At 44.1% G+C, this 25401-nt stretch overlaps 1 protein-coding gene across 2 annotated transcripts; it reads right to left on the bottom strand.

The window, feature by feature from the left end:
* Positions 1 to 1980: 1980 nt before the first annotated feature.
* Positions 1981 to 25135, bottom strand: LOC309368572 (interferon-induced GTP-binding protein Mx1-like). Of its 2 annotated transcripts, none has more exons than XM_081908742.1 (13): positions 24999 to 25135; positions 24034 to 24223; positions 22863 to 23000; positions 21428 to 21582; positions 20437 to 20575; positions 18451 to 18649; positions 18077 to 18155; positions 16736 to 16858; positions 14381 to 14522; positions 13709 to 13867; positions 6052 to 6128; positions 4232 to 4459; positions 1981 to 3657 (listed from the first exon to the last, which is right to left on the bottom strand). In XM_081908742.1, exons 1-13 carry the CDS (start codon positions 25089 to 25091, stop codon positions 3427 to 3429), a joined length of 1953 nt encoding a protein of 650 aa, XP_081764868.1. In that variant the 5' UTR covers positions 25092 to 25135; the 3' UTR covers positions 1981 to 3426. The 2 variants fall into 2 exon arrangements, with proteins under 2 accessions (XP_081764868.1, XP_081764867.1); XM_081908741.1 differs by having other exon boundaries at positions 24963 to 25093.
* Between the last annotated feature and the right edge of the window lie 266 nt (positions 25136 to 25401).

A 25401-nucleotide genomic window follows, 5' to 3' on the forward strand; every position in this document is an offset into this window, starting at 1 on the left:
TGTGAATCCTGTTGTCTCTGGTTGACCACAGCCACTCCCTAGCAGAACAGACAAAGCTGGTTTTTGACTTAGCCAGAGACAACCTCAGAAAACAGGGAGCAAGTAGCCTGTGCTGGTTCAGTTGAGAGATGAAAACTCAGTACAAAACTAAGTTGTATAATAGCTTTATTAGAACCAGCTAATAAATTCTCTGGGGAACTCCATAGCTCCAAACCAATCACTGATTGGTTTTGCAGGAGAGTAAATAGAAGTTTGGGACGCAGGTGGCGCTGTGGGTTAAAGCCTCAGCGCCTAGGACTTGCCGATCGAAAGGTCGGCGGTTCGAATCCCTGCGGCGGGGTGTGCTCCCGCTGCTCGGTCCCAGCGCCTGCCAACCTAGCAGTTCGAAAGCACCCCCGGGTGCAAGTAGATAAATAGGGACCGCTTACCAGCGGGAAGGTAAACGGCGTTTCCGTGTGCGGCTCTGGCTCGCCAGAGCAGCGATGTCACGCTGGCCACGTGACCCGGAAGTGTCTCCGGACAGCGCTGGCCCCTGGCCTCTTAAGTGAGATGGGCGCACAACCCCAGAGTCTGTCAAGACTGGCCCGTACGGGCAGGGGTACCTTTACCTTTACCTTTAAATAGAAGTTTGGATTTGATATCCTGCCTTTCACTCCCTTTAAGGAGTCTCAAAGCGGCTAACATTCTCCCTTCCCTTCCTCCCCCACAACAAACACTCTGTGGGGTGAGTGGGGCTGAGAGACTTCAAAGAAGTGTGACTGGCCCAAGGTCACCCAGAAGCTGAGACAGCTGTGGGCTATGTATTTCGAACTAGCCAATCTAGCAACAAACCAATGAATAAGATATCATGTTCTTCAGAACTCTTCTAGTGCAATGTCTACACCAGGGGTCAGCAAACTTTTTCAGGAGTGGGCTGGTCCACTGTCCCTCAGACCTTTGGGGCCGGACCCACCCTCTGCCAAAAGCACCTCCTCTCCCGAAAGGAGCCCCCCCCACCAGTCACGCCACAGCCACTGACGCCGCGTTTTCTGCGGTGGTAACATCCTCTGCCTCGACCAGGGGTCTGCGGGGCGCAGAGCCCATACCAACGGCCTGGGCTGCGGATGCAGCCTCCCCGCCACCACCATTTCCTCCTGCTTGGCTTTTGACCATACGCGGCTGCCTCAGTGGGAAGGGGCGTTGCCCAGAGGTGTCCGCGGCTTCAGATTGGCTGCAGGAGCTTCCTGCAGCCAATCTGAAGCCGCATCAGTGTTGCGGAAGTTAGTCCCCACGTGGTGAGCCTCTGTGCCGCGTTGGTTTAGCATGGGGTGGCAGGGTCAGCAAGGTTCGCAGGCCGCATTAATGAGCCCGGTGGGCTGTACCTGGCTCCAGGCCTTAGTTTGCTGACCCCTGATCTGCGCAGAAATAAGTCCCATTGACTTAATTGGGTTTACTCCTAAGTTGGTGTGTATAAGATTACAGCCTTTATCAGTTATCAAGAAAAATAGAGTGTGAGAGAAAATGCTGGCATAGTGTTGAAGCCGTAAAGTCAGAAATTCCATTGCAAGTTCCCATTGTCCATGATACATCTAGACCCGTGGTTACCAATGTGGGGCACATGAGCCACAGGGGGGCAATTTGAGAATGAATTATTAACAGTTAATGGCCTTTTAGGCTTCCTCCACGTGAAAAGAAGTTCACTTTTTGAATGATAAGAATTCTATGTCATGGGGGGGGGGACCAGTATTTTAGAGATGCTTAGGTGGGGCATGGCCAAAAAACAGGTTGGGATCCACTGATCTAGACAATGCATGCTCCTGATCTGATTGCACATTCCTAGGTTTAGGTGGACTCTCATTTTCAAGGTGGAAAGTATTCATCCATGTTTTAATTGCAAGGACTGTGTAGACCATGAAATCACTCCAAATAACCAGTAATAATTCACCTGGAGAAAAAAACAGCATTAAAATCTCAAACAAAGAATACGAGGGAAAGCAATAATTTGAGACCAGTTCAGCAACAAATACTTTATTTTAAAAGGAGAACAAGGTTTTCCACCATAAGTCTAGAATTTAGCATTTTTTAAATCAGTTATTACTAGGATGGTGGTGGTGGTATGAAAGCTTAAGTTATTTATACAGTGGTACCTTGGTTTTCAAACTTAATCTGTTCCGGAAGTACGTTCCAAAACTAAAGCGTTCCAAAAGCAAGGTGTGCTTTCCCATAGAAAATAATGCAAAATGGATTAATCCGTTTTAGACTTTTAAAAACAACCCCTAAAACAGCAATTTAACATGAATTTTACTATTTAATGAGACCATTGATCCCTAAAATGAAAGCAATAAACAATGTACTGCAGTCAATCAATCAATCAATCAGTCAGTAGCTGAACTGGGTTCCACACAGTCACACACAAAAAAGAGCCACAAAAATGCAAAATCAATAGCAAAAACAGACAGACCTCAGCGTAACACTTAAAACGGAAGTGTGGCACTCAATTCATCAGCGTAACACTCAAAACAGCAGTGTGGTTGTGGCGTTCATACAGAGCTCCCGGTCTTTTCACGGACTACAGTGGTACCTTGGGTTACATACGCTTCAGGTTACAAATGCTTCAGGTTACAGACTCTGCTAATCCAAAAATAGTAAGAACTTTGCGGCGGCAGCGGGAGGCCCCATTAGCTAAAGTGGTACTTCAGGTTAAGAACAGTTTCAGGTTAAGAACGGACCTGCAGGATGAATTAAGTTCTTAACCTGAGATACCCCTGTATTGACCTGTACACCAGTGCTTTATTCTTCCGCTGCCACTAAGCAGGTTTCTTCTGGTGAAATACTGAGTCTCAGTCAGGTTGTAAAGTCAACAACGAAGATTAAAGTTTATTGAAGAACAAGTTTTAAATATATTCAGAACGGTTTCTGAAATGCGCGCCCTTAACTAGATGTGGCACTATCTCACACTGTCACACTCTTCTCAGTTCTATCCCTGTCTCTCACTCTAGCTGTCACAACCTCTGTGTTCGTCTTTTACTGGCTCTGTCTGACTCCTCTATCTCCCAATGGTAAAACCCCTGGGCTGAGCCTCAAAGCCAGGAAGGCTCCACCTCTGAGCTTTCTCATTGGTCTATCTACATTAACCATTTCCATCCCCCTGTACAAACAAAATCACAAGGAATGAGCAAAGGCCACATCGGCACTCAAATCGGAAGTGTAACACTGAAAACGAAAGTGTAGCACTCAAATAGTCTGCCTAACACTCAAAATGGAGCATGTTTGGCTTCCGAAGAAAGTTCGCAAACCGGAACACTTCCGGGTTTGCAGCATTTGGGTTCCAAGTTGTTTGAGTACCAAAGCGTTTGAGAACCAAGGTACCACTGTATACACAAGCAATGAATAGGATCCCTTCCTTCTGCAACTGGAAGAGGGAATTAACACAGAGACACCTCTTGATTACATGGGGAATTTTGCTAAATGCTGTCGTGCTTTGGTGAGACGCTTGATCTTCTCCTTCAGAGTGTTCCTCACATTGGAAGTATCATACCTCTCCTGAAGGAGAATGTCAAACTGATCTTTGTTTTGCAAGAGTTGCAGCATTGCATTTTGTAATTTGTCAGCATAATCCTGGAGAACATATGTCCGAATAATCATGGGAATTTGGGTTCCAAGACGGGTTCCTGCGCTCTGCAAACAGAATAAGAGTTTGGGTTTTTAGACTGATTAACGGACAGACAAAACCAGGAAGGTAGCATTATCAAAAGACTATCATTACAACAGATCATCCACTTAAACATAGGTTACTGGAAGAAGGCTTAAATCACTCCCACTAACAATCCAAAGAGGAGGGATAATGGGGCCATATTTATTTCACAAATTGGTTTGGTTCTCTTGTTTCTGGGCCCAGACAACAGAGCAAATAATTTCTCTCATCATATTCATGCTCCACCCACCTTTTTTTTTAACCATGAGAGCTCTAAGAAATAACCTGATGTATGTGCATGTGTACGTACTTCTTTATTTAGGTTATTATGTGACATTTATGTTAAGAGCAAGCTCCTCCAAAGCAATAGCTTAAAAACTTAAAACAGAGTTCAGCTATCCTAAGAGAGGAGCGGGAAGGTGGTGGAAGGCTATATCAGCCCAGGAGAAAAACTATTCAGATCAAAGTTTTGGATACTATGTTTCTTTATTTTACTACTAGAATTGTTCCATGTTGTAATGGGAGATTGAGGTGTTAAAAAAAGAGGTTGAAACTCACTTTGAAGTAAGCGTTCAAGTGGTAAGTCATTTCCTCCATGGAGCATAGCTTTGCAGGAACTAGAACTGATTTTGTAAATGCATTTCCAACAGCTTTCGTTCTAATACCACTTAAATCTTCACTATAAATACTGTCCTGGGAGTACACTATTTGTTCCATTCTAAACTGAGTATTGATCATGGATACCGCAGCCGCTTCTTGCTTCAGTTTTATATCTTCAATATTGATCTGCGTGACAAAAGATATTATCTTTTGTTGTTGTTGTTCCACAGTAATTCATTATGAGAACCCCTACACTCAGTGTTCCCAAGTATAATCAGTAAGGCTCAGAAATTAACACTTAAAACTGCTTTACCAATATAGGTTATTAGTCCATTTCACCCACCACCCTGAATGACAGTTCCAGTGTCTCAGGCAAAGGTGTTATCAGAGATTTTTAAAAACTGGACCCTTCCGCAAGCCTTGATGGGTAGCGTTGTGTAGATAAATAAGGTAAGGTGTTACAAAGCACTTCCATGGGAGCTGGGAAAGGTACAAATATTTGAAATGCATGAACTCCACAATTGATGGCAGAAGAACAGTTACATTTTGAGAGAACCACAGAATAACATCTTGCACAGAAATATCAGTGGATAATATTTCCACTTTAAAAATATAAAGCTACCATTGTGTCAAGAGCAAGCTAGCAGTAAATCACACTGTGCAAGTTAGAGTTAAGTTTTTAGCAGCAAACACACTATCTGCAAAGGAGCGTCGGGCCTAAGAGAGCCAGTGTGGTGTAGTGGTTAAGAGCGGTGGACTCGTTATCTGGGGAACCGGGTTCGCGTCTCCGCTCCTCCACATGCAGCTGCTGGGTGACCTTGGGCCAGTCACACTTCATTGAAGTCTCTCAGCCCCACTCACCTCACAGAGTGTTTGTTGTGGGGGAGGAAGGGAAAGGAGAATGTTAGCCGCTTTGAGACTCCTTCGGGTAGTGATAAAGCGGGATATCAAATCCAAACTCTTCTTCTTCTTCTAAGGAGCGCAACTCATCTCTGGTAGGTCTTGCCCCCATAAAGCACTTGCTGAGACTGAAGGACCCACCTCCCCACAGCTAAGTCCCCCCCTTCTCCAGGGTTTTTTTTTTTCGAGCAAGAGACTGCATCTACACCTCACTAATCTCTCCTTGGCTCTTTTCATACTTCTTCTGGTTCTGGGAGACAAGTAGGGAAGGGAGTTTGTCACAGCAGGAAGGAGAGACACCTTCTCCAGCCAGACTCATCTCTGCCTCTTGGCCTCCTCCCCTGCTTCAGCGTCTGCCTCTGATTCTGGACTTCCCTCTGCCACAGACTCTCCAAGCTCACTATGCCCTGTTCCCTCTTCAGTTTCTGACACCTCAGTCTTCTCCCTCTGACGGCTCATCCTTGTCCCACCACCCTGGCCTCTGAGCAACCAGTCAATGACGCATGGGCTCTCTTCAGCAGAGTAGCCCCATCCCTGCATCATATCATCTCCTTCATATATATTAGGTGGGACAAGGAAGTAGTTAAAATTAAGTCAAACTATTTATTTTTTAAATCTAGGATCATACTTGGGGGCAGAGCTCACATAAAACACTCATCAGGGGGAGACCTTTTCAGACTGATGGGCCAGGTCTAAATTTTCCCACCCCTAGCTGCCCACCTGTCAATCACCTGACTTCATAGTGATATCAGGTGAAGCTGTGCTTTAAAGCCCTGATTGTCAGCAAGCACACAAGAGCCATCCTGGTTTTATGGATTCATTACAGGGTTCCACGTCTGCCTTTTGTCTAACACATCACTAAATACATCATTTCTTACCTGAGCAGCTCTCAGAAGATTGTAGAAAGCACCAAAGTGTCGGTAGGCAGTTTGAATAAAATTTTCCCGCACAAGTTCTAGAAAACAGGGAGAACCATTTAAAGGCATAAAATCTTAAGAGAAAAATTGTGGCTAAAATTCCTAAGCAACTGGCCGAAGTAAATAATATACTGTCCTGTGTATTGTTGGAAAAAACTGGGGCCCTGGGCTTGTGTCTTTACACACCTTCACCTCTACCAACACACACACAGAGGGGTGCCAACACTATTTCTGGGCAGGAGGCTGAGCCCCCCCCAATAGTGAGGGGGCCCCCATCCCCCACCACTGCTGGGCAAGACTGGCCTGCTGGTCCCCACCCCGCATGTGGGGAGCAAGTCGGCGCCCCTGCACACACATGTGTTCACATCAGTTAAATTGTGCAACATGTCAGAAAAGAATGACCACTCTTGCTAATGTATCTTTCCTGGCTACCGTTAACCCAACCTTCTACTCAGAGGCATGCATGCAGATTAGAGTGTTTGTGTGCGTACAATATGCTGCAAAAGACAGAGAGACTGGGAAAATCAAGTAAACAATATTAATGAGAATTGCTTCCTAGGAAGTATTTTGTTAGGATTAGGATCAGAATGATCAACTGACAGAAGACATGTAAGATTGTGGCATAATAATCAATTATTGTGGCATAATAATCAATTATTACTGTGCTCAATCTCTATTTAATTATATATATATATATATATATATATATATATATATATATATGCTTTCGTAGATTTTCACGGGTACAGGAATGCAGGTTTTGGTGTCCTCGGGTGTCTTCCCGTGTAAAAGTTGGGGTGTCTAGGCGACGTTTCGACGAGGTCTCACTCGTCATCTTCAGGCTGGTGCTTTCGGCTTCTTGTTACTGGAACAGAGCAGGATCTCAGTGTTTGAGTTCCTATAAATACTGTTGAGGGGGTGTGGTGTATAGCCTCCAATGTTCTGGGCAGAGAGGAAGTTCCCAGGCTAGTGTGCCTTTTCTTCTTTTGTTCCTTAATTACTTGAGGGATATCTTGAGTGATTTCTTGAGTGATATCCTGAGTACCACTTAGGTGGGTCATTAGGTGTGGATTAGTTGCTAAAGTCTTTGTGTCTTGACCTCTTGAACTTTGTGAAGAGTTTTTCTGAGAAGATGGCTGTACTGCACTTAGTTGTGCTCTGGCTTGGCTTCGTGTATAGGGGCGAGCTGTGGTTTTGTGGCCTGTGTCAGCCAGATCTGTGTAGGGATTGCAGGGGGGTGCAGCATCCGGAGGTGCCACCATGGTTTGGCTACTGGATGGTGTCTGTAATTTATCTGTGGAGAGGGTCTGGGTTTGGGTCTGGTGTGGTTGATTGGTGATAGCGTTCTGTGTGCCTCTGGATCTGGTGTCAGTTTTTGTGGGGAGGGCTAATTTCCAGATGTCTGGCAAGCGGGATGTGTCGTCACGCTTGTTCATGTTGTGAGGGTGTTTCTCTATCTCGATGGCTTCCATGATTATTCTCTTGTGGTGATGTTCCATGTTAAAGAGCAATTTGGAATCTGCAAAATTAATTTCGTGTCCTGTTTCTTTCATGTGTTGGAAAAGAGAGGAAGTTTTTTCTTCTTTTTTGACGGCATTCTTGTGTTCTGCGATACGTGCATTTATTCGTCTGTTTGTTTGTCCAATGTACGTGGCTGGGCAGACTTTGCAGGGTATTTCATAGACCCCTTGGTTTTCCAACTGGATTTTATCCTTGGGGTTTCTGAGGATATTGGCTATTTTTTGGTTGGTGCAAAAGGCTGTTTTGATATTGTGTTTATGGAGGATTTTGCTAATTTTATCTGTAGTGCCCTTGATATAAGGAAGGAGGGCCATGCCATTGTTTTCTTCTGTGTCTTGGTTTTTGGGGGGTGTTTCTTTTTGGATTAGCTTCGTAACCCTGTTTTGCTGGTATCCATTGGCAATTAACACATTTGAGAGATTCTGTAACTCAGTTGTCAAGTGGTCTTTGTCAGCCAGGCGTTTGGTTCTGGAGATGAGAGTCTTGGCTACGGAGTTTATTTGTGCAGGGTGGTGGTGTGATTGTGCATGTAAGTAGCGGTTGGTGTGTGTTTTTTTCCGGTAGATAGTGTGTCCTAGGGAGCCATCAGGTTTTTTGTAGATTAGGACGTCAAGGAAGGGAAGTTGGTTGTTGGCTTCTATTTCCATAGTGAATTGTATTTTGGGGTGTAGGCTGTTGAGATGTGTGAGGAAGCTATCCAGTTTTTCCTTCCCGTGTGGCCAAATTACAAAGGTGTCGTCAACATATCTGAGCCAAAGTTTGGGTTTGTGTTCTGACTTGTCTAAAGCATTGGTTTCAAAGTGTTCCATGTACAGGTTTGCGATGACCGGTGAGAGGTCATCAAACTCCACACCAACAAACTCCACAAACTAGAGAAACGCCAGAAGCCCAGCCACCCTCCACAACAACCCATGAAACAAACAGTACATAACATATCAGACAGGATCCTCACCACAACTGAAACCAAAGTACTCTCCAAAGGTTTCAACTTTGCAGTCGCCCCGAGACGCATCCCCACGGAAAACATCATATGCGGAGTCGAAGCTAGCCTAACCAAAATCAACCCAGATGAAGCCAATAAAATCAGACTTGAAGTCACCAACATCCTCTGCTCCAGCAAACCACCCAGAAGCAATTTACACAAAGAAGAACAGAAAGCACTCACCAACCTGAGGAAAGACAACAACATAATCATTCTCCCAGCAGACAAAGGTAATGCCACTGTTGTGATGAACACATCGGACTACCAAGCAAAACTATCAAACCTACTCCAAGATCCTACCTACCAACCTATAAAAACAGATCCCACCACCTATCTGGAAAAAACCACCAAATCCAAAATAAAAGCCTCTCCTATCAGTGAAGAAATCCAGCTAAGAATCATCCCCAGAGAAAAATCATCCAGATGCCCCAAACTCTACGGCCTCCCCAAGATACACAAAGAAGGAACACCACTCAGACCAATAGTCAGCTCCATAGGCTCACCTCTACAAAATCTCGCTAAATTTCTCGCCAAGCAACTTCAGCCCTATGCAGAATCCATCTCTTCACACGTTCCAAACTCCTTCCAGTTCATAGAAACAATAAAGAAGCAAAACCTACATCCTAATGACCTACTTGTGAGCTTCGATGTTGTATCTCTCTTCACACAAGTGCCCATTAATGAAGCCTTGACAGCCATTCAAAACAAATACAATCCCCCCGAATACATCTTGGACCTGACCAACCACTGCCTAACCCAGTGTTTCCCAACCTTTTTTGGGCAAAGGCACACTTGTTTCATGAAAAAAATCTCGAGGCACAGCACCATTAGAAAATGTTTAAAAAATTAACTCTGTGCCTATATTGACTATATATAAAGTAACTCTCTTTAATAGGAATCAAATAAACACAATGGAACGGAATCCATTTATTTTATCTGTACTTGTAAGCAGGTTTTCATTTCGGCCTTGCATTCGTGTGTTCAGTTCATTCAGATGATGAAATATATCTGCCAGGTATGCCAGCTTTGCACACCACTCATCACTTGCAAGCAGCTTTGCGTAATCTGACCTCTCATTTGTCAGAAACACTTTAAGTTCCTCCCGCAGCTCATACACACGAACCAAGACCTTGCCACGCGACAACCACCTGACCTCCGTATGAAACAGCAAGGTTTTATGCTTCGCTCCCATCTCCTCACACAAAGCTGCAAATATGCGACTTTTCACGGGTCGTGACTTTACAAAGTTTACCATGCGCCAGGGGCGCCGACTTATAAAAAATATTGGGGGGTCCATACCGACTTATAAAAAATATTGAGGGGGCCCAAGACCTCCAAACCGCTGCTGCTGGGGGAACGAAAGGGGCGAGCCCCGGGCTGTCCCGACCTTAAGTGAACCTGTGAGGGCCCGCCCTTTGCGGCAGCCGATTGGCTGCCGCCGTGGGCAGTGAATATTAATGATGTATCATTTTTGTGCTTCATGCTGTGGCCACAGACATGTGATCTGATGGTGAATTTGGGGTGACCCAATGCAAAGATCCTGAGGATCCCTGTGGATCCATGTTTTGTAACCACGTTTTTGCACCATTGCAGCCCCAGGCAACAGTGGGTGTGTGATTTTGGGGGGGCAGGCTGTAGCCATGGACATGCTATGTGCTCTGATGGTGAATTTGGGGTGACCCAATGCAAAGATCCTGAGGATCCCTGTGGATCCATGTTTTGTAACCACGTTTTTGCACCATTGCAGCCCCAGGCAACAGTGGGTGTGTGATTTTGGGGGGGCAGGCTGTAGCCATGGACATGCTATGTGCTCTGATGGTGAATTTGGGGTGACCCAATGCAAAGATCCTGAGGATCCCTGTGGATCCATGTTTTGTAACCACGTTTTTGCACCATTGCAGCCCCAGGCAACAGTGGGTGCGTGATTTTGGGGGGGCAGGCTGTAGCCATGGACATGCTATGTGATCTGATGGTGAATTTGGGGTGACCCAATGCAAAGATCCTGAGGATCCATGTGGATCCATGTTTTGTAACCACGTTTTTGCACCACTGCAGCCCCAGGCAACAGTGGGTGTGTGATTTTTGGAGGGCAGGCTGTAGCCATGGACATGCTATGTGATCTGTTGGTGAATTTGGGGTGACCCAATGCAAAGATCCTGAGGATCCATGTGGATCCATGCTTTTAAACCACATTTTAAGTGGGGAGGGAAGGAAAAACACAGAACGGACAAGGAGCACGAGAGGGGTGTGCAGCTGGCTAAGCATGCAGGAGAGGGGTATAACTGGGAGGGAGGAAAGGAAGGCAAAAGTTTTCCCTCACCTACGCACCCAAGCCAGCCAGCTCGCACGCTCTCTCTCTCTCTCTCCCTCTGCTTGCCTGGAGGGGAGGGGCTTTCCCTGCTCTTTGTTCCGTTTGAGCAAACACAGCAAGGAAACAGAGGCGGGTGGGCAGTAAGACCCTGAGGCAAGTGCGTCTTGTGCTTGCTCAGCAGCTTCTTCACGGTGCTCCGCGGAACGGTGTTCTTCATCCCGGCGGCGGCTCCCTCTCTTTCCTCTCAAGCAGAGCGGCCTTCCTGCTCCAGCCGCGCCTGCGCCTGAGGAGTTTCGAATCTGCCGCCGCGCGCAGGGTGACGTCACGGCCGCCGCCGGGCCAATCCGCCTGCTCGGCCCCGCCTCCCTTCTTCTCGCCTCCCTCACGAGAGGAAGCGCCTCCCTCGCGCACGGCGGATGCAGCCTGAGCAGAGTCCCCTCTCGCTTAGAGCAGTGTTTCCCAACCGGCACAGCAGGCAACGTCTTGCGGCACACTACTGTGCCGCGGAACACCGGTTGGGAAACACTGGCCTAACCAACACGTACTTCATCCACAATGGACAAAGATACAAACAGATAGAAGGAGCACCTATGGGATCACCCCTCTCACCGGTCATCGCAAACCTGTACATGGAACACTTTGAAACCAATGCTTTAGACAAGTCAGAACACAAACCCAAACTTTGGCTCAGATATGTTGACGACACCTTTGTAATTTGGCCACACGGGAAGGAAAAACTGGATAGCTTCCTCACACATCTCAACAGCCTACACCCCAAAATACAATTCACTATGGAAATAGAAGCCAACAACCAACTTCCCTTCCTTGACGTCCTAATCTACAAAAAACCTGATGGCTCCCTAGGACACACTATCTACCGGAAAAAAACACACACCAACCGCTACTTACATGCACAATCACACCACCACCCTGCACAAATAAACTCCGTAGCCAAGACTCTCATCTCCAGAACCAAACGCCTGGCTGACAAAGACCACTTGACAACTGAGTTACAGAATCTCTCAAATGTGTTAATTGCCAATGGATACCAGCAAAACAGGGTTACGAAGCTAATCCAAAAAGAAACACCCCCCAAAAACCAAGACACAGAAGAAAACAATGGCATGGCCCTCCTTCCTTATATCAAGGGCACTACAGATAAAATTAGCAAAATCCTCCATAAACACAATATCAAAACAGCCTTTTGCACCAACCAAAAAATAGCCAATATCCTCAGAAACCCCAAGGATAAAATCCAGTTGGAAAACCAAGGGGTCTATGAAATACCCTGCAAAGTCTGCCCAGCCACGTACATTGGACAAACAAACAGACGAATAAATGCACGTATCGCAGAACACAAGAATGCCGTCAAAAAAGAAGAAAAAACTTCCTCTCTTTTCCAACACATGAAAGAAACAGGACACGAAATTAATTTTGCAGATTCCAAATTGCTCTTTAACATGGAACATCACCACAAGAGAATAATCATGGAAGCCATCGAGATAGAGAAACACCCTCACAACATGAACAAGCGTGACGACACATCCCGCTTGCCAGACATCTGGAAATTAGCCCTCCCCACAAAAACTGACACCAGATCCAGAGGCACACAGAACGCTATCACCAATCAACCACACCAGACCCAAACCCAGACCCTCTCCACAGATAAATTACAGACACCATCCAGTAGCCAAACCATGGTGGCACCTCCGGATGCTGCACCCCCCTGCAATCCCTACACAGATCTGGCTGACACAGGCCACAAAACCACAGCTCGCCCCTATACACGAAGCCAAGCCAGAGCACAACTAAGTGCAGTACAGCCATCTTCTCAGAAAAACTCTTCACAAAGTTCAAGAGGTCAAGACACAAAGACTTTAGCAACTAATCCACACCTAATGACCCACCTAAGTGGTACTCAGGATATCACTCAAGAAATCACTCAAGATATCCCTCAAGTAATTAAGGAACAAAAGAAGAAAAGGCACACTAGCCTGGGAACTTCCTCTCTGCCCAGAACATTGGAGGCTATACACCACACCCCCTCAACAGTAATTATAGGAACTCAAACACTGAGATCCTGCTCTGTTCCAGTAACAAGAAGCCGAAAGCGCCAGCCTGAAGATGACGAGTGAGACCTCGTCGAAACGTCGCCTAGACACCCCAACTTTTACACGGGAAGACACCCGAGGACACCAAAACCTGCATTCCTGTACCCGTGAAAATCTACGAAAGCATATATATATATATATATATATATATATATATATATATATATATATATATATATATATATTCTTTCCTTTCAAGGCCAATATATGCTAAGCACTATGCAGATATAAAAAAGGACACAAGTCATGAAGATCATTGGGTTAAATTGTGTATGCAAATAAATTATGAGCTGTTACTGACTTTCACAAAGCCAATAAAACATTTAGGCCTCGATTCTATACCTAATTAAATGGTATAAAATTCAGTGACATTTACTTTTGAGTGGACATGTATAAAATTGCACTATAGAAGGTAGTGCTCTTAACGGAGAATAATTTGTTTTTCTGCATGTGACATTTAAAGTGTTTTGATTACCCTACATTTGTCAATCAAAATATTCACAATACTTATGTGTATTAAAATAAATAAAAAACTATTCTGTTTTAAAACTGCTATTTCTATATTAACAGTACATCAACAACATTCAGAAATGATATATTCCAGACTAAATTATATTCCTAAAATCATGCATGAAACCCTTTACATAAACCATATATTAGAAGCAGAAACCATGTCGCTACTGTAAAACGTACCTGCTACATCCGCCAACATTTCAACAGCTGGCGATTTCAGCATCATAATTTGCCGTCTGACAATGGTCTCAAAGGTCTTGTAATTAATAAATCCTGGGAGTTCTTTACCACGATATTTATTTTCATAGCTGTAAACTTCATCTTTCATAGTATCTCTTACTGCAACATTGAAAAAATTGCATTAAGTAATCACCCTCAGCTTTCAAAGCTCCAGTACTGAGGAAGTTAATAATCATGGCTACTCCATGAATTATAGAACACACATTTTTTTAACCTGCTCTTTTCTGCAAGTCTGATATTGGAAGACGTCTATCTCCAAAGCAAAATAAAAATGGGCTGCATGCACAGGTAAACAAATATCTGTGACAATGCCCAAAATGAACCATAGGTTTCTGGAATTCAGAGATGATAGGGACAACAGCACACAATGTGCATATATCCCATCAAGTACCACACCCACCCACAAGTGTGGCTAGGAAATACTGAGATCAGAGTTCAACTGAAAATGCTCATGTGTGAACAAACATGCACAAAAGTGCATATGGGAAAAATGGGTCTGTGCAAACTACATGCACGCTATCACTCTGATGAGTACACAGCCTGCATGAGAATTCGGGTTAAAACTGGGTGTTCACTTGCAGGAAAAAAAATAAGAAATTTGAAACAGTTTACCATTTAGTGCATTGCGGTTGATCTCCTCTTGCCATTGATTAAAGATATTTCGCACTTTTGTGAACAATCTTGTTTCTTTCAAATCCGTTAAATCCTCTCCTTGTACTTTATTTAAGATGTCTTGATTAAAAAGCTTGATTTTCTGTAAAAAGAAAAGAATATATATATATATATATATATATATATATATATATATATATATGCAGGTTTTGGTGTCCTCGGGTGTCTTCCCGTGTAAAAGTTGGGGTGTCTAGGCGACGTTTCGACGAGGTCTCACTCGTCATCTTCAGGCTGGTGCTTTCGGCTTCTTGTTACTGGAACAGAGCAGGATCTCAGTGTTTGAGTTCCTGTGTCAGATGGCTGACACAGGCCACAAAACCACAGCTCGCCCCTATACACGAAGCCAAGCCAGAGCACAACTAAGTGCAGTACAGCCATCTTCTCAGAAAAACTTCTCAGAAAAACTCTTCACAAAGTTCAAGAGGTCAAGACACAAAGACTTTAGCAACTAATCCACACCTAATGACCCACCTAAGTGGTACTCAGGATATCACTCAAGAAATCACTCAAGATATCCCTCTAGTAATTAAGGAACAAAAGAAGAAAAGGCACACTAGCCTGGGAACTTCCTCTCTGCCCAGAACATTGGAGGCTATACACCACACCCCCTCAACAGTATTTATAGGAACTCAAACACTGAGATCCTGCTCTGTTCCAGTAACAAGAAGCCGAAAGCACCAGCCTGAAGATGACGAGTGAGACCTCGTCGAAACGTCGCCTAGACACCCCAACTTTTACACGGGAAGACACCCGAGGACACCAAAACCTGCATTCCTGTACCCGTGAAAATCTACGAAAGCAAATATATATATATATATATATATATATATATATATATATATATATATATATATATATAAATTCAGTCTGTCCAGCTACAATATACATCTTTTGAAAAAGAATTGATTATCCATTATCCAGAAAGCATCAAGACTCGCCACCAAACATTACGTGCAAATGAAGTTTTACATAGGATAGGAGATGAGGTGAGGATAATCTCTCTCTGAAATGAGAATAGATAGTGGAAAGAATGAAGAAACCAAAATGCTGGAGGCATGTCAAGCCATTCAAAGGATCGGGGTGGGGGATGAAGGGACAGCAGATGACACAGACAGTCAACCCGTTAGGCTTTGAACTTGATGGTTTAAACTTTATGGCTTATACGAATGAGCAGAGTACAATAATAAAAGAGAAGTGGATCATGTTCAGGATAGGCACCACCATTCATAATGCATAGTACCATTCCTAAACCAGCACAAAGAGAATGCTCCCCAAATCACATACAAATAAGCTTTACAGTCTTAAAGTGGTTCCCTGATGTTACTTTTCAACAAGTAGCCAATCCTCATCTTAAGTAAAGTATATCCTTCAAATAGATGATATAGGGTGAAGGAGACATTATATTTAAAGAGAAGCCACAGCTGAGTCATTACATGCTGTGCAAGCGTGACTTTCTACCTGTTTTGCAATGTACATAACTTTCAACTCTCCTAACTATTGTCTGCCTAGACTTAGATTCACTATGCACAAGGTAATAAAAGAGATAATTGATGGGAAAGGATATCTGATGACAATAGGACCTTCGGGTTTAGGGCGGTATAGAAAATTAATTAATTAATTAATTAATTAATTAATTATACAGTGGTACCTCGGGTTACGAACTTACTTCGTTCCGGAGGTCCGTTCTTAACCTGAAATACCACTTTAGCTAATGGGGCCTCCCACTGCCGCTGCGCTGCCAGCACATGATTTCTGTTCTCATCCTGGGGCAAAGTTTGCAACCTGAGGTACTACCTGAAGAGTAACCTGAAGTGTTTGTAACCCAAAGCATTTGTAGCCCGAGGTACCACTGTGACGATGATGATGATGATGATGATGATAATAATAATAATAATAATAATAATAATAATAATGGCCCTTGGAACTTAGTATTGTACCAATGCTTTTGGTCCAATTGAAGCATATGGCTGTCCAATCTTTTAATGCAAAACCATCTCCCATCACCCTTGACCATTAGTCAGGAGTCCAGCAACATCTGGAGAGGGACATGCTCCCCGCCCTGTGTTTTTCACCGGATGGCTGTTGTTTATTTGGTCTTTCATTATCAACATTCTTTTTAAACGTACATTATTGCATTGAAGCTCGGAAATGTCTGCCAGAGTTCAAGGCCTAAACCTCTTCTACCAAAATTACATACTGATATTTAGGTACTTAGTTTTCAGTTTCCTGTGAAACACACATATTAAAATTTTCAGGCATTCCAGAAATAAAATTGGAAACCCTACATTTATTTACCTGTATGAGGAAAGGCATCTTCTCTTCCGTGCTTCCAGGCACATCTTGACCACATTTTTGCAGCTCTGCATTTGTTACCTCTAGCTTTTCCTTAATTTGTTTTTGCAAAGTTGGCAATGTTTTCTGAAAGACAGACATGCACCAAGAAGAAAAGTATTCAGTCTCAGAATGTTTCAACACCTCTTCAGAGTGAATTCACAGAATTATTCACAGAATCTGACACTTGACTGAGATAAATACTATTACAGCTGCTTAACACGAGAAGAGAAGACTCCCTGGAAAAGACCCTGATGGTGGGAAAGATGGAGGGCACAAGGAGAAGGGGACGACAGAGGACGAGATGGTTGGACAGTGTTCTCGAAGCTACAAACATGAGTCTGACCAAACTGCAGGAGGCAGTGGAAGATAGGAGTGCCTGGCGTGCTCTGGTCCATGGGGTCACGAAGAGTCGGACATAAACTACTAAACAACAACAAAAAACACTGGTAGTGAAACATAGAAGCCACCAACTTCTTTTTATTTGGAATATACCAAAGCATGCCAGAAAGTCTTATTCACAACCCTATGATCAGAATGTATTTAGACAACCAAGATGTGTGTGTGTGTGTGTGTGTGTGTAATACACATACAGTGGTACCTCGGGTTAAGTACTTAATTCGTTCCGGAGGTCCGTACTTAACCTGAAACTGTTCTTAACCTGAAGCACCACTTTAGCTAATGGGGCCTCCCGCTGCTGCTGCGCCGCCGGAGCACAATTTCTGTTCTCATCCTGAAGCAAAGTTCTTAACCCGAGGTACTATTTATGGGTTAGTGGCGTCTGTAACCTGAAGCGTATGTAACCCGAGGTACCACTGTATAGTTTTTCTATAGAGAAATGAAGATCATTGGACTGCTGATAAATGCATTTGCATACAACATACAGTTATGCCCCGGGACTAAAAATGACATGTCACATGTCCAATGACATGTAGTTTTCCTCTGCTGGTATTTTTTTTTACAGTATAAATCTTGAATAGAAAGCTTTCCACTCCAGCCATTTTCCCACTCTTTTTTTAAAGCAAAAAATTATCAATAGAAGTCAAAGATTGAAAACAATTTTTCTTTTTCTAAAAATTGAAGTATAAATAAAATCAATCATTAAAAATATACATTATGTACTAAAATTACAGATTAAAATACATATTAACTTACATGTTTAGATAGGCTTTCCTAAACATGTAAGTTTTTTGTGGACATTAAAAAAGGATACAGAGCAAATGCTTCCCAGCAAAGACAAGGTCAATACTATTATTTCAAAGCACTAACAAATTTAGTTATTCAAATGAATCAGTATTCTCTTACGCTAATGTGCTCTATCAGCTCCTGGGTAAGCCTTTCTGCCAAAAGTGGGATCGTAGCTCTGCCTTCCTCCAAAAGGGATCTAGCAGGAAACAAGAGTGAGTAATTAAATTTAAAAGTATGACACAAGTATAACCCAGATAAACAGGCAGGCAGGCAGGCAGGCAGGCAGGCAGGCAGTTCCCAATATTCATTCAAATGGGGCTCGTTTAAACAATCTTTGGAGTGATCAGACCCAGTGTGTGGAGTACTGCAGGCTGAAGTGTCAAACAGATGCTTGCATTGGTTGCATACTTTCACTTAATTTGGCATTATATTTCAACCAACAAAGACCACAATGAACGGATTTCTTTCTTTCATTTTAAAAATAAGGCTACCTGAAAAAATCGTGTTCTTCAAAAAATTCTCTCTCTTTCTCAATTGCATCTCCCAAAGTCACTTTGTCGTTGATGTCACTTTGCCCACGACACTTAACGATCATATATCCTTTTCTCAGGGGGACTCTTTGATTCCGGATTATGTCCACCACTTCTGCCTCTGTTCCCTTGTCGACCAAGTCAGGCTTGGTCAGGATGCCTGTGAAATAATAGATGCATAGGAAGAAAAGTATCTTATTTTAGGTGGTTTATTTTGAGAAAAGGTAGTACATATTCTGAATCAAGTCACCTTTGAACCCATGGGACCTGCATGGGAAAAGTGTGTCTCTGAACTTCCTCACCACTGTGAAATTATGGTGACTGTCCACATTTTTGGGATTAGGAAACAGAGGACTTCAAAGTGAAAGCATGTGTGTTTGAGGCCTGCCTACCAAAGATGACTTAAGAGGACAGACCATTTTCTTCTCCCATATCTCAAGTATTTATTGTGGGGGGGGCTTTCTTACAAAACAGTTTTAGAATGTTCACATGGAACACTCAAACAAGAAGATTGCAGAACAGCTTCACTGGCCTGTTGCCATTCAGATGTTTTAGACTTCCAAGTCCTACCATCTCTGACTATTGGGCAGCCTTGACTGGAGGACAATGAATGTTGTAGTCCAGTACATCTGGAAGACACCAGGTTGGCAAAAGCTGTTTCAGAGAATATATCTATGATGGGAAATATGAGATGTTCTTACGAACAGAAAAGCCTGCTGGATCAGGCCAATGGTCTACCTAGTCTAGCATCCAGTCGTCATGGTAGCCCAACCACATGACTATGGGAAACATGCAGATCTAACACCATACATGTAAAGCACAAGGGTTCCCCGAAATAATCTGGGAAACTGCAGTTTTTCCTTCACAGAGCTACAATTCCCAGCACTCTTAAACTACAGTTTCCAGGATTTAAATGTACAGTGAGGATCTGTTCTCCATTTGGAAGTAAAGTATTGCATAAGGGTGCAGTGGGGAGGGAAAAAGACAGCCAGGACTCAGCCTGAGGAATCCAGCAGCAGCAGGGCCTGGAAGCAGTGGCAGATCTTCATGCTCCGGTGTGTCCTGGGGGCAGGGGCGTGGCACCCAGCACGGGCGTGGGGACAGCCGCGATGGCACCCTACTGGGATTGCGCTGCCAGGGGCGGTGCGCTCCCCCTGCACTCCTTTTCCTCCGCCAGTGCCTGGAAGTATTTTCTTTTGTGCCACTGGAACAGCTTGCAGTTGGAAGAAATGGCTGGCTATCTGACAGCAGCTGAAAGAGGCTGCAGCTTGCCAGACCAGCTGTATCAGATGAGTTGTGGAACCAATAGGAAGCCAGCTGGCCCAAAATAGGAAGCCAGCTGGCCCAATACAAGTACTATATTGGGTTTGGCTCCCCACTGTGAGCAATCTGTCACTGTCCGATATGCAGATTTCTGTTGCCTCACCATGCCTGCTGTCTGGAGCCTGACCTATGGTCTTGGACCACGTTACCAGCCTCTGCTCCTTTAGACCCACTATTGCTGCCCTTGACCCACACAGATTCTGGACCACACTGCTTGCTGCTGAGTCCCTCCTTCCCCCAATATTCTTCTATTTCTCTGTACAGATGTGCAGTTCACAACAGCAAAGAGCCGCAACAGAATCAGCCAGAAGAATTCAGCCTGCTATGTGAAGTGTGCAGGTCTAGAATATTCACAGAATATACAGCTGATAAGTTACCATTTCAGTAAATACAGCAGAAAGAGGGTTGATTTGAGGGCTAACACAAAATCATGGTAAAAACTGATTAGATGCTTGGCAAAATGATGTTTGGCAAAATGTTAAGAAGTGAATAGGCTACGATAAGACCTCTAAATAAAATTCTGAATGACACAAATCAAACAGGGTGGTAGGATTCCTGCAGTGATAACTTGTCCTCCCTGTAGTTAAAAACAGCACCACTTTTTAAAGTGTTTATTTAACTTACCAAGTGTTCTCTCCCCTGTGGGATCTACTTCTTGAGCCATTTTCAGTGCCTCCGTTGTTGCAATGTCTACATTACTTGGCACCACTACCAAATTGATGGTTTCTTGTTTGTTAATATACTTCTTAATTAACTTTATTATCTGTAACAAAATTCAGACAATAAGAGCTGTGTTATATGGCACCTTATAAAATGAGTAAATACAGCCAACTAAAATTTTGTACAAAATTGGAACAAAACAAGAAGCTGTTGTGCCAAAACAGTGGATTTATTAACATAACTGCTGTATTGAACTAATCAAGGAATTGGAGGTGATCAGCATTGTTGTACTTTAACACCCATCAGCCCCAACCTGCATGGGATAATGGGAGTCTGAGTCCAACAACATCAGGTTTCCTACTGCTGTGTTACAGTGTTATTTATATTCCAATGTCTACCAAGGATTTCAATGCAATTTACAAACAATTACAAAAATTAAAACAACAGATAAAGCAAACAAAGCAAGCAGCAAATAAAAAACTGCTAGTAATTTTTTTTAATGTGGTAGAAAATGTTTAAAAATATATCATTGGTGGTACGAGGCATACCTTCCAGCCAGTGTTCACCCAACCTCCTGACAACTGTCACTGATGTTTACCTGGATGGAGAGGTGTGGTGCAAGTGCACCAGCAGAAGTGCCAGATAGGTTTTGCTAGTGTGTTTCAACCTTCCTGACCTCCCCACCACCTCACCTCTCTCTTTCCTGTAAGCAGCTCTCAGGAGGTCAGAGGACCACCAGTGCTCCACCATGCCAACCACTTCTGCCCCTAGGATTCCATAACTGGAGCACCACCAATAAAATCCCTTCTGCCTTGTAGATGAAAGCCTTACCTCCAATGGGTGGCACTTAGTGAAAGGCATCATACCTTTAGTATGTGGGCACTCCCATACCTTGCTGTATCCACCCAATTCATTTTCAGGATCCTACCAGTTCTGAAAACAATCTTCTTTTTACCTGCTGTCCAATGTCTTTTGGCTGATCACCCACAGCCACTCTTGCAATTCCTGGCAGGTCAATCAGAGTCAGGTCCGGAACATCTGAGGAACTGATTTCCAGGCTAATTAATTCTGAGCTAATGCCTGATCCTGAGCCAGCCATTGCATTCTGGGCTGTATTATAGGAGGAAAAACAAAGTACAGTGGTACCTCAGGTTACAGATGCTTCAGGTTACAGAAGCTTCAGGTTACAGACTCCGCTAACCCGGAAGCAGTACCTCGGGTTAAGAACTTTGCTTCAGGATGAGAACAGAAATCGTGCGGCGGCAGCACAGCAGCAATGGGAAGCCCCATAAGCTAAAGTGGTACCTCAGGTTAAGAACAGTTTCAGGTTAAGAACGGACCTCCAGAACGAATTAAATTCTTAACCCAAGGTACCACTGTAACAGTACAGGAATATTGTGGGAAAATCTCTTCCTACAGACCAAAAAGTGAACACTTCAGCAGAAATGTGTTCTTCTATAATAGACTAGGCAGAAAAGGAAACTACCGTATTTTTCGCACCATAGGGCGCACCGGACCATAGGGCGCACCCATTTTTTGGGGGGGAAATAAAGGGGAAAAAATTATTTCCCCCCCCCCCAGGCGCGGGGCTGGGGCGGGGGAAGCTCGAGCTTCCCCCGACCCCAGCCCGCAAACAGGCAGCTCTCTGCAAGCCGTGGGAGCACTCCCGCTGCTTGTGGAGAGGTCCGCGAAGCCTGGGCGCGCTGAGCTCAGCGCGCGCAGGCTTCGGCATGCTGGCAACTCCCCGCAAGGAGCCGGAGCGCCCCGGCTCCTTGCGGAGAGGTCCGCGAAGCCTGGGCGCGCTGAGCTCAGCGCGCGCAGGCTTCGGCATGCTGGCAACTCCCCGCAAGGAGCCGGAGCGCTCCGGCTCCTTGCGGAGAGGTCCGCGAAGCCTGGGCGCGCTGAGCTCAGCGCGCGCAGGCTTCGGCATGCTGGCAACTCTCCGCAAGGAGCCGGAGTGCTCCCGCTCCTTGCGAAGAGGTCCGCGAAGCCTGGAGAGCGTGAGGGGTCGGTGCGCACCGACCCCTCTCACTCTCCAGGCTTCAGCGAAAGCCTGCATTCGCACCATAGGACGCACACACATTTCCCCTTCATTTTTGGAGGGGAAAAAGTGCGTCCTATGGTGCGAAAAATACGGTAATTACAAAGATAAGCATTTGGAATTTCTGCTTGGTGCAAAGGAAGACACTAAAAACCATCACAGAAAAACTCTTTATGTATATCCCAACCCTAGTAACAATTTAATATCGGTTTGGCTGCCCCTAGAGGATATACAAAAAAGTAATTCAGATAGCAATTCTATGTGCATCAGTGTGCAAACTAGCTCTCCTGAACAGTGAGACGTGCTTCTGTGTTAACATCTATAGGATTGCACTGTCAGCGACAGTTACCTCTAATGATTTGTTCTTCCACTTGTCTCGAGCTATTCATTTCTTTCACTGTGTTCAGATATGAAATTTTCCCTTTCCATTCCTTCGTGTTGTGTGTTTTCTTCAGCTTGAGCTCTAAGGGGCATCTTGTAACAATACCTGTAAAGTGAAAAAGCAAGCATGAAGGAATGGAAGATGACAGGGAAGGGCAAAGGGAGCCCTACTCTATCTTGAATGTCACCAAAACATGGGTGGGCCAAGGAAAGCCTGGTCGTATCAGCAGGTAGAACACTAAGAATGCAAGAGCCCTGTTGGATGAGGCCAAAGGCCCATCTAATCCAGTATACACTGCTCACAGTGGCCTACCAGAAGCCCATGGGAAGACTGTAAGCACAACCTGCGTGTAACAGCCCTCTCCCTACTTGTGATTCTCAGTAACCGCTATTCAGAGGCATACTGCCTCCGACAGCAGACATAGCCCATAACATTACAACACTACTGAAGTCTTTAGACACAAAGAAAGTGCCATGATCAGTATAGTTGGGTCTTTGCATCCTTCAAATGGCAGGCAGGTAGGCAGGCAGGCAGGCAGGCAGGCAGAAAGAGAGAAAGAGAGAAAGAGAGAAAGAGAGAAAGAAAGAAAGAAAGAAAGAAAGAAAGAAAGAAAGAAAGAAAGAAAGAAAGAGAAAGAAAGCTGTTTAGTCATAGGGAGAGTAATATCCCATGCATTGCAAAATATTTCCCAAGACACCTATAACAGATAGCAACCAAAAGGGGAGGATAGATACCAAGCAATATAAAACTATTAACGGATGAAAAAGACTAATAAAAAGTATTAAACCAATTTCATGGGGAATGAAAGTTACTTAAAGGGCTCAGAAAAAATAAAAAGTCCTCCCAAAGTAGCAAAAGAGTTGCCAGGCGAATCTCTCCAAGGAAAAGCATGTCATAAACTGGGTGCCACCACAAAGAAAACCCTCTCTTTAAAAAAATAAATATTTTTAAAAAATATTTCTTAAGTTTACAAAAATACATGCATTGTCTCTTTTTTCAGGTTGTGTTTAGAACCACCTCCCTTTACACCAAATGGTGGGATAGACTCTGAAGACAATCTTAATATAGAGGTTGATGATTGCATCACATTGACTCATGGGGGGAAAAAGAGGAAAAGCGGGGGGTGGGGGATTCTCACCACTGCCCCTTGGAAGAGCGACTCCAGAAAGAGCTTCCAGAACTGAGCTTTTCCCTGAGCTTTGATCTCCAATCACAGCAATTGCTGGCAATGCCAGGTCCTTCTCCACTCCGAGGGCTCTCAGAGAATCAATAAGGTCAATACAAGGGCGGACTTTCTCTTCATACTGGGTGCTCAGGACACTTGTGCTCTGAAGGAAAAACAAAACAAAAGGGCACCTGTGACCAGAACTAGAATTAGTTATCAAGTCCAATAAACCATTTCCACCAATAAATATTAGTGATGTGGAGCAGCAACTGTTTTCTTAAGTGTAAGCTTCCCAGGTCCCTTCCACCTGCTCATATTTGCACAGACCTGCAATAATATATGGGTACTTCCTACACATCCTTATCATGGGCATCACTATAAGAAGAGGCAAGGTGGAGCAAGCCAAAGGCTCAGCCAGTTCAGCATCTTGTTCTCATAGTGGCCAACCAGTTGCCTATAGGAAACTCGCAAGCATAACTTGAGGGCAACTGTGCTCTCTCTCCTTGCAATTCCCAGAATCTGGAATACAGAGACATACTGCGTCTGACAGTGGAGATGGAACTTAGCCATCAAGATAGCCTGCTCCTCCAAAATTATGTCTAATCCTCTTTCAAATCCATCCAAGTTGGTGACCTATCACCACATCTTGTGGGAGTGACTCCAAAGTTTAACTAAGTGTTGTTTGAAGAAATACTACCTTTGGTCTGCCCTGAATCTTCCAAAATTCAGCTTTATTGGATAACCTTCCCACCCCATGCCCCAGGCTCTAGCTTATAAGAGAGATGATTCAAACCTTAAATATGAATGGTTTCCTTGCACCCAGAATCCTTACTGGGGTATCTAGGTCTGCATCATGGTATTTAAGAGGTATCCCACAAAATTAAAAAATAATTTGCCCTTACAGATGTTGATTCATAGCTGTGCATTTCTGATAGTACCTCTATAAGTTTAGTCTTCAGTGGAGAGGAGTCATTTTTTGTTTTACTCTTCAGTGGACTGGAGTCATTTTCCTTTTCACACTTGACCGACATGTTGCTCCCTCGGAATTAAAATATTTTCGTAGACTGGAAAATCAGTTTGCCTGGTCTTAGTAAGAAAAAAATATTTTGATTTTATTCTGATGTGCAGGCTGCTTCTGAGAGAAATTCTAAGGCCAGTATCTTTGGTGGAAGTAAATTGCTCTTGAACTATTAAAGCCTGAGCCATCTCTTCTCCCACAGCAGAGTCAGTGGTTTGTATTTTCCGTTGGAAAACGATTCATGATAGCAAAGTTAAAAACAGAATACAGTGGTACCTCGGGTTAAGTACTTAATTCGTTCTGGAGGTCTGTACTTAACCTGA

This window comes from Podarcis melisellensis, assembly GCF_964234715.1.
Source record: "Podarcis melisellensis genome assembly, chromosome: 4".
In the NCBI taxonomy this organism is placed as follows: Eukaryota; Metazoa; Chordata; class Lepidosauria; order Squamata; family Lacertidae; genus Podarcis; species Podarcis melisellensis.

Excerpts from the sequence above, each read along its gene's own strand:
- LOC309368572 (XM_081908741.1), bottom strand. The coding sequence starts at position 25,091 with ATGTCGGTCAAGTGTGAAAAGGAAAATGACTCCAGTCCACTGAAGAGT. Across the intron at positions 21,583-22,862 it reads GGAAGAACAAATCATTAGAG|CCCAGAATGCAATGGCTGGC; the intron begins GTAACTGTCGCT and ends CCTATAATACAG. Across the intron at positions 14,523-16,735 it reads AGATGCCTTTCCTCATACAG|AAAATCAAGCTTTTTAATCA; the intron begins GTAAATAAATGT and ends TTCTTTTTACAG.